Source organism: Andrographis paniculata, unplaced genomic scaffold (assembly GCF_009805555.1).
Source record: "Andrographis paniculata isolate CXL003 unplaced genomic scaffold, ASM980555v1 Contig12END, whole genome shotgun sequence".
In the NCBI taxonomy this organism is placed as follows: Eukaryota; Viridiplantae; Streptophyta; class Magnoliopsida; order Lamiales; family Acanthaceae; genus Andrographis; species Andrographis paniculata.
In genome coordinates this window covers 5,496,701-5,505,407 of record NW_026137402.1, presented here as the reverse complement: position 1 = coordinate 5,505,407, position 8,707 = coordinate 5,496,701, and the positions used below count along the sequence as shown (strand labels likewise).

General features: G+C 30.5%; 1 protein-coding gene and 1 long non-coding RNA gene across 2 annotated transcripts; one reads left to right on the top strand and one right to left on the bottom strand.

Moving 5' to 3' along the window:
- The first annotated feature begins 4,176 nt into the window (after positions 1-4,176).
- LOC127255507 (ubiquitin-like domain-containing CTD phosphatase) lies at positions 4,177-7,570 on the top strand. Its single transcript, XM_051281036.1, has 6 exons — positions 4,177-4,505; positions 4,886-5,030; positions 5,123-5,237; positions 5,310-5,373; positions 5,946-6,111; positions 7,064-7,570. Exons 1-6 carry the CDS (start codon positions 4,225-4,227, stop codon positions 7,307-7,309), a joined length of 1,017 nt encoding a protein of 338 aa, XP_051136993.1. The 5' UTR covers positions 4,177-4,224; the 3' UTR covers positions 7,310-7,570.
- On the bottom strand, positions 7,391-8,674 carry LOC127255511 (uncharacterized). The gene is made up of 2 exons (XR_007839635.1): positions 8,391-8,674; positions 7,391-8,120 (listed from the first exon to the last, which is right to left on the bottom strand). It is a non-coding gene; the product is annotated as an uncharacterized LOC127255511 (long non-coding RNA).
- Between the last annotated feature and the right edge of the window lie 33 nt (positions 8,675-8,707).

The following is an 8,707-nucleotide window of genomic DNA, read 5'->3' as shown; positions in this document are numbered from 1 at the left end:
TTTGGAAGCATTTAAAGATATTCTAGAGGTACATTCAATTTTTATTTGAGAAAATCTAAAACAGGGACTAATATTAAATTAAATATGTAAAGGAGGGAGTGCAGATCAATTATTTTAAAATAGGGACTGAATTATAATTGAACACTACCTGTAGGGAGCGCAGACCAATTGTCCGTTATTTAAATCTCATGTATGCCAGTAAATAATGCTCTCTTTCCACGCATGTTGTTAAATTATACTTCATCCGTCCACATAATTTGTCTCTAATTTTTTATTTTCGTCCGTCCCACATAACTTATCATTTCTATTTTTGAAAATATAATTATACACTTTAATTGCATTTTAAATTTTAAATTTAATAATTTTTTTAATTTTAATTAAACTATTTATTTATCTTAATCTTAATGTATAATTACTTGTACTAATACACTTTTTAATTACTTACTAATTATATTTTTTATATATATACAGTAATAGTCCCATATATTTTGGAACTGAGGGAGTAATACCTTTAAAATAATTATTTTGGATACTTAGAAAATATTAACAAGTTTTGGGTGTACCCACCCCTTTAATTTAATGAATTAAGTTAGGAAACACTTTATTTATTTGAAAACATAAAAATGGGTAATAACGCCAAACACCACTTATTATTCTTATATACTTATTCTTATAAATGATTTATTATGAGCCTTAATTATTCTGATATCTGCCAGAATTAATTAACCCAAAACGACGTCACATCATCACCACCGCATATAATTATTTAATTATACTATTTTGCATAATCATTTAACTCATTATTACAATAGTTAAGCATTTAATTTATTGCTCCAATCAAATTTACAGATCGTCATTGATGATTCTTATTCAACAAAAAGCAATAGAAAATTATTAAGTGTTACTAATTTTTATTGAATTAATGTTATTGTGATAATGTTTTAATGATTAAATAAACTATTGGTGCAACAAATAGTTTGGATGTGGACTTGCCTCTTTACCAAAAGCAAAAATTTAGAATTCAATTCCTTTGAGTTGAAGTTTCAATCATTTTTTATTTATTTATTTATTAATTTTCAATTCCATGATTTTAGGGGTGTGCATTTTTTTTTATTTTTTAAAAAATGTTATTGGTAGATGAACGACAAGGTGGTTTTAATTATATTTTTAATTATGTAGTTTACAATTAAAATATTTATTGTAAGAATATCAAATTTAATAGTATTATTTTTCAGAAAAAAAATAAATTATAAGCTGTGGTTGTGTTTTTTTAGTGTTTTCCAATTCCATGATTTTACCGGCGTCCAACTTTTAAAAAAAAAAAATGTTATTGGTATGTGAACGACAATGTGTTTTTAATTTAGAATAATGTAATTTGATTTTTTTTTTTTTTATTAAGAATATCAAATTTAATACAAATTTATACTCTTTTTTGTCCAATTTTAATCAATATTTTTGGTCTGTAGCAGGATACTTAAGGTAATAATATAATTGAGGTTTGATTATCACGAATCCATTCCTATGTCCCGTCATCCCTTATGGGACTTATATATATATATATACATATATTTAAAGTAGTGGTTGTTGTTGTGTTATTTGATATTTTTAAAAATTTATAGGATATGTTTCTATTTGTTTATGTGTACATTAAATTTATGCAAAATGCACAATATATTTATAGTAAAGTAGTAAACAATTTTATTTACTTACAATTTTATTATTTTTATTTTAAAAGATAATAATTAATTTATTAATATTTTTCTATTTATTCTATTATTTTTTTGTCAATTAATATTTAATAATTATTTTTATAATAGAAATAGTGAACAAATTAAATTAAGTGGAACAAAGATAGTATTATCTAATAAATTTGTTTGATTTTGATTTGACATTAAAAAATTTATTTGAATTTTGATTTAAATACAAACCACACACACCCTAAGTTTTTAAAAAATCTAAACTAGTGTGTTTTTTTGGAGTGTAGCATTGTTTTTAATGTTTGTTTTTTTATTTAAATAAATTTTGAATATAATATTTCGTAAAAGAAAAATAATCCTCTCTCCGTCCTACATTAGATATCCGTGTTATCGTGGACACGAGAATTTAGGATAGGTATAATTAGTAAATAATTAGGAATGTATTAATTATCCTATAATATAAATAATTATAAATTAAAATTAAAATAAGTAATTAGTTTAATTAAAATTTAAAAAAATTAAATTAGGAAATTTAAAATGGCATTATAGTGTGTAATATTTTTCAAAAAACAAAAGTGACATGAGATATGAAACGAACAAAAACCGCAATGTGGATATGATAAGTAGGACGGAGGGAGTACTATCTTCATCCAATAAAAATATTGTCATTTATTTTGTTAGTTATTGTATTTAATATTAAAAATATTATTATATACTATACAATACTAACAGATATGCTTTTGCATTTTTTTTTCTTGATTTGTACTTTATATTAATATAATGATTATTATTTAAATATCCACCCACAAAAAGCAAATGATAATATCTTCGTGGGATGAAAGGATCATATTTTTTTAATAGAAAGTCATAATTGTTGCAAGTAAAAATACTTAAATGGAACTTTCAAATAGTTTGTCGAAGCCAAAACACATAAGCAAGAAGTTTGATTTGAGATTAAGAATTCTGTATGTCATATGAGAGATTCATTGCTATAAAAGTGGTTGGATAAACAAACAATATTAAAGATAAATTATTTGCAATTGTAAATTTGAATAATGTGATTTTTTTTTGTTGGTTGAAATTTTGGAATCCAGACAAAGTATATGAGTTTATCAGCGATCTCCGTATCCATAAATTCATCACACTCTTCATACTAAGACAACATACCTTTCTCGTCTGATATACTTTCTCCTTTAAGATCATAATCCGAGTTTCCATCACCTTATCACTCGTCATCCTCTTCTTACATGATTGACTTATTGTGATGTTGTTTCTCCTTTTAATTACGAAAAAAGCGTTAAATCATGCTTTGCTTATCATATGGTTGTTCTATAAAACTGTCATCATTATTTGAATTTTCAAACTCATCATGCATAAGAAGGATCGTCTAATTCTCGACACGCTCATCGAAGTCACTATACTCAAAATCATAAGATTATGAGCACTCATCTCTAACACTTCTGCCCTAATTGTAGAATTGGACATTGCATTCATTCTCTCGTCAATCTCATGTTCCTAAACACTACTCCATTTATGTTCCATTGCATCACCAACAAGATCTCTTATATTTTGATTGACATTTTCTCTCATTCCATCACTCATTGTCATTTTTCATTTTCAACTTCGCATCCCCAACCTAGGGCCGGTCCTGGGCCCGCCCGGGCGAGAGGGGCGTCCGCCCAGGGCCAATCTAAATAGAGGTTCATTATATATTTATGTTATATATAAAGTATTTATATATACATATTATTTGATTTTATTGTATTAATAGATGAATATAGTTTGATGGTTAAATGTTATATGTATTTACTTTTGAGGTTTTGGTTCAAAACATCAACTACTTCGTTTTGTAACTCTGTTTCAATTTTCAAATCAAAACTACTAATTGAATGTTTCTCCACTTTTCTCCAAGCTTAAACTCAACTTTACCCTCAATCTTTCATCAATATTCTTCACATTAACTTCTAAAGATTCTTCATCATAAATGTGTATAACATTTGACGTTTTTATAAAGTTTTAGAAGTTTTTTAATCTTTATCATCTTTAAGTTTGAACTTGTTATTTTTTACATTTACCTCAATAAATGAGGGTAAAAATTTAAATCTCTTGTCCCGTAAGGGATGACCTAGTGGTATAAAAGTTGATTTGTAACCGTGAGGTCATGCATATTCATTACCAACCAAATGCAACTCCAATTACAAACATGAAGTAAGAATTCAGTGGGTAAGATATAAATTTTGATATATTATTTTCTATTTGAAAATATTACAAAATATGTAAAAATAGACCAAAATAAAAAATATTGCAGAGTATGTGATAGAGGGAGTATTTTTTATAATTTTTATAATAAGATGAACGCAGATATTACATAATTAATTTTTAATTTGTTTATGAAAATGACACGTGGCATCCTAGTAGATTGTGTCTGAGAATTTCTTCAAGACGCGTTCAATAGAATATAGAGTTTTTTGCCTTGTAATTTTGTTTTAAAATTAATTGCTCATTTCTCCAAACCGCCTTTATTCGTATGGCGACCGAAACGTCGACGGCCGCGGCGGCGGTGGCGGCATCGCCGTTGACGGAGGAGGAGTTGACTCTGACTGTAAAGTGGAGCGGGAAGGAGTACATCGTCAGGGTGTGCGGCGACGATTCAGTTGGGGAGCTCAAGCGGCGCATTTGCGAGGCCACGAAGGTGCTCCCCAAACGACAGAAACTTCTCTACCCTAAAGTCGGCTCCAGACTTTCCGATGATTCTTTACTTCTTTCTCAGATCCCGCTCAAATCGTCTCTCAAAATGACTATGATTGGGTATCGCTTTATCGCCTAATTATTCATTCAATTAGGGTTTTGATTAATTGTCGTTGATAGAATTGTAATTCTAAAGTTCCTTCTCACCTGCTGAAATCTTGTTGGTCTTATTTTCAATTTGATGTCACTTTAATTTCGTTGCATTATCATCGTTTTGGACACATTATTGGCGATCACAAAATTTGGTTGGACAGTCTCTTTGATGGTGATTTTTACGCAATTCCTGAAACTGAATGCTTTCTGTCTTCTGTATTTCTTCATGGAATATTTCTTCAAATTAGCTCTGTCCTTTGAATACATTGAATGATAGTTGATGTATAAATTGAGGATTGATGTACGTATATGTATATATATATACATATATGTTTTTGGGATATCAGTACAGTTGAAGATGATATAATTGTTGATCCGGTGGAGTCCCCGGAAATTATTGATGATTTTGAGCTTGGGCAAGATGAAGTTGTGGATATTAAAGATAAAGAAGTCAATAAACAGAAATTGAGGCGTCGAATTGAGCAGTACAAAGTCAGTGATTTTTCCCTTTCTGTTAGTGTTTATTTTGCAGGAAAGTTGAATAAACTTTATGATCTTTGTTATGTTGTTGGATTTCATGGTAGATTGAACTTCGAACTCCCTGCCGGGAGGGGAAAAAGCTGCTGGTTCTGGATATTGATTATACACTCTTTGATCACCGGTCTCCTGCAGAGAATCCTTTAGAGCTTATGCGTCCGTGTATGTGTTAATTGGATACTTTGTTACTCGTTGCATATCTTGGTTTGTTATTTATCTGATTTCTTTGAACAGATCTTCATGAATTTCTCTCGGCTGTGTATGCAGAGTACGATATCATTATTTGGTCTGCTACCAGGTTAAATTTGCTATCCTTCATCATCTTATTGTTTACTTTCATGGTACTCTTATTATAATTTACAGCACACTTAAAGTTTCTATCCTCTTATTGTTTTACATATGAGGCTTTCAATATTTTTAAGGAAAAAGTAATTTGTTTGGTGTAGGAGGTTAGAGATATCTCCATAACTATGTTCGTCCAAATATGCTGAAGTTTTCTGCTTCTGTTTTGACTTACTTCCCTTAAGAACCGAAAATTTCAAGCATCAGCATGATGTCTTGAACAATGTTAAAACTCAAATTAGAATATAATTTATTATGTTCTGTAAAAATTATGCTGGATTTCACGGGCAGACATTGGATCAAGGATTTGTTTAGTTATGTTTTGTAAGTGTTTTGGTAATTTGATTTGTTTTGGGATTGGTAAAAATTGAATGGAAAAAATAAGTGCCGGATGTGATTTTCTTTCAGTGGATATTTGTTTATTTATTTTTTTATGAATATGCAAAAATAAGGTTGAAACATAAGTAAACAGAACTGAGTTTCTGAGGTAACACTAGCCTGCAGTTAATATATGTCTTATTCATGCAGCATGAAGTGGGTTGAATTGAAGATGGGGCAGCTCGGGGTACTGAATAATCCTAATTACAAAATTACTGCTCTTCTTGATCATTTGGCAATGATTACAGTTCAATCCGATAACCGCGGGGTCTTTGATTGCAAACCACTTGGCCTGATTTGGGCACACTTTCCTGAGGTTTGAACATTTTACATTTCGTTCTTAGTTTATTTTCTATGGATGGTATTGCCTGCATCCCAATTTAGCCTCCATCCAAACTTCGTTAATTATGGAGCTCAGCATAATGAACCATATATTTTGCTAGAATTTTCTTTAAGGATAGAGAACAGAAACATATATTTTGTATAAGTTTGGCTGGAATTCTCAGATCTAGTTTCGCTTGGGTCGCGTTTTCAGTCTGGAATCTGATGATTGTCACTGGTAAACATCAATATATGATCTATTTGACTTTTCATTAATCTAATCCTCAGGGAATAACCTAATAGAAACATCATATTTTGGCGAAGCTTGCATACATCTGATTTTGATGATTTTAGAGCCAGTTTGATGGCTTTCTTGGCTGTGGCTACTTATTTTCTAATGCTATATGTAACCTTACACTTTGGGGTTTAATACGGGGGTTGAAAATAGCCGGAACAGACTGAAATTTAGAAGCTGCATCCATTCGGTGGCTACCAAGAACAGCTTGTAGTGATCTTAAGGAACTTAAATGGTGTTGTTGTTCAAAAACTTCTACACTTTTAACCATTCTGCTATTCTTTGTTTAACTGAAACTTGCTGCAACATTATCCAAACCTTCTTGAGATGTATCTAAAATACAATTTAACTGAAACTGTGTTATTCCCCAAGGATTAAGTTAATTGAGCTTAAGAATGTGCAATTACTACTCATTCTAGATGTTCGATATTTGTTAAAACCCATTCTTTTTTTGCTCCATTTTTTTTTTCCCGAATGTGATGTTTTGTGAGAGGGGTTAGTCTATTTTTATAGGTGGTGGTGAGGATTGCATAGTAAAGATATTATAAAAAAAATTCAAACTAGAGAGGGTCTACGATATATATCATCTTACTAACATTTCAATTTATTATCATTGACTTCACTTAATCGATGTGTGTTCACATATGTGCAGTACTATAGTGCGAAAAACACTATCATGTTCGATGATCTACGGAGAAATTTCGTTATGAACCCCCAAAATGGGTTGACTATCAAGCCATTCCGGAAGGCTCATGCAAATCGTAACAGCGATCAAGAACTGGTGAAGCTGACCCAATATTTACTTGCGATAGCAGAGCTCGATGATCTGAGCACCCTCGATCACAGGAACTGGGAGTCTTATAATGAGGACAGTTTCAAGAGGCGCCGGCATACATAGATTACGGAATTTTACATGGACTATCTTCAAATGCCTTTGGTTTCAGCTCGACCGGGACAGACAGTTAGAGGTCTCTCTGGCTTTTCTTTTATGATAATATTTGATAAGAAGGTTATATCCATTGTTCTTGTATAAGAATCAGTATTTGATTTGCCGCATCAAATATTGTTAGGGGACTGTGAGCTCAAACTGAATTAGGTTTTATATGATTTTCTGACCTTAGACTTGGTATTTTTACAATATATTGAGAAGGGTTGTGTTTGTTTGGGGGGATTTAGTAGATTTTCTATTATTCCTAAATAAAAAATTTTAAATAAAATTTTTTAAATTATTTATATAAAAATAAGGGACGTATGTGCACCCAATTATATTTTACTTGATCAAATTTTTATGAATATTATTAAAAATTATAATATTTACAAATAATTATACACAATTACTTTGTTCATTCAGCTTTATTCAATGGTATAATTTTATAAATACTATTAAAAATATACAAATATACACACATTAATATAGTGTTTGTTTCTCTAACATCAAATTTTAATGTAGTGTTTGTTCCTTTAACCTCAAATTTTACAATTTTATTATTTCGACTCTGCAATTTTATTTTTTTTAAAATATATATATATGTTCTTCTCACCAAACCAAATTTCAAATTACATTAAAACAAACATACCTATAATAGATACATTTGTGAATAATATTATTTTTTATTTTTTAAATCAATTCATCCACTTAAGCATGAAGCTACGGTTCAATATCACCGAAGAATCAAGGAAAAACAAAATCGCCTTAATTCAAGTAAAACCTGAAAAGTAAAATAATTTTCAAATCTGTCAAATAGACTCGTGAAGAAAAAGAACATCAAATTGTACCAAGAGAAATATGTTGGTGCAACGGATCAAAGCTCAAATCACTCATAAACAATGCTCCTAGCTGATTTCCATCCTTTTTTGAAAAAAGCAAGTCATAGAGTCACACCGGAAGATGCATTATTATACGATTACGAAATCCACATTGCGCATCAGCTCGGCTCTCACCTCACCATCATATAAACAAAACGAAACAAATTGCATACCTTCATATTAAGGAGAAAATCCAGTTGAAATAGACTGAAAGCAAAAACAGATCCTTCCAAAACGACAAGTGGCAGACATCGATCGAAAGAAACCAAGGTTGAATACACAGATTTCCGAGACGCGAGAACGATTAATAAAAAATTGCGTGTTGAGGAGTGGTAGAGTAACGCAAGCTCCATGTCTAGAAAAGAGCATGCTGAGTGGGGGCCGCGGCCATTGAAGGCGGCGGAATCGGAGAAAAAAAAAGGAGGGAAGAAGACACGAGAGGAGGAGGACAGAGAAGAAGTGGATTGACCATATGAAATTACAATTACAC

Coding starts and splice junctions, on each gene's coding strand:
- LOC127255507 (XM_051281036.1), top strand. CDS start 4,225: ATGGCGACCGAAACGTCGACGGCCGCGGCGGCGGTGGCGGCATCGCCG. Junction 5,238..5,309: donor TTTAGAGCTTATGCGTCCGT/GTATGTGTTAAT, acceptor TTCTTTGAACAG/ATCTTCATGAATTTCTCTCG. Junction 5,374..5,945: donor ATTATTTGGTCTGCTACCAG/GTTAAATTTGCT, acceptor TTATTCATGCAG/CATGAAGTGGGTTGAATTGA.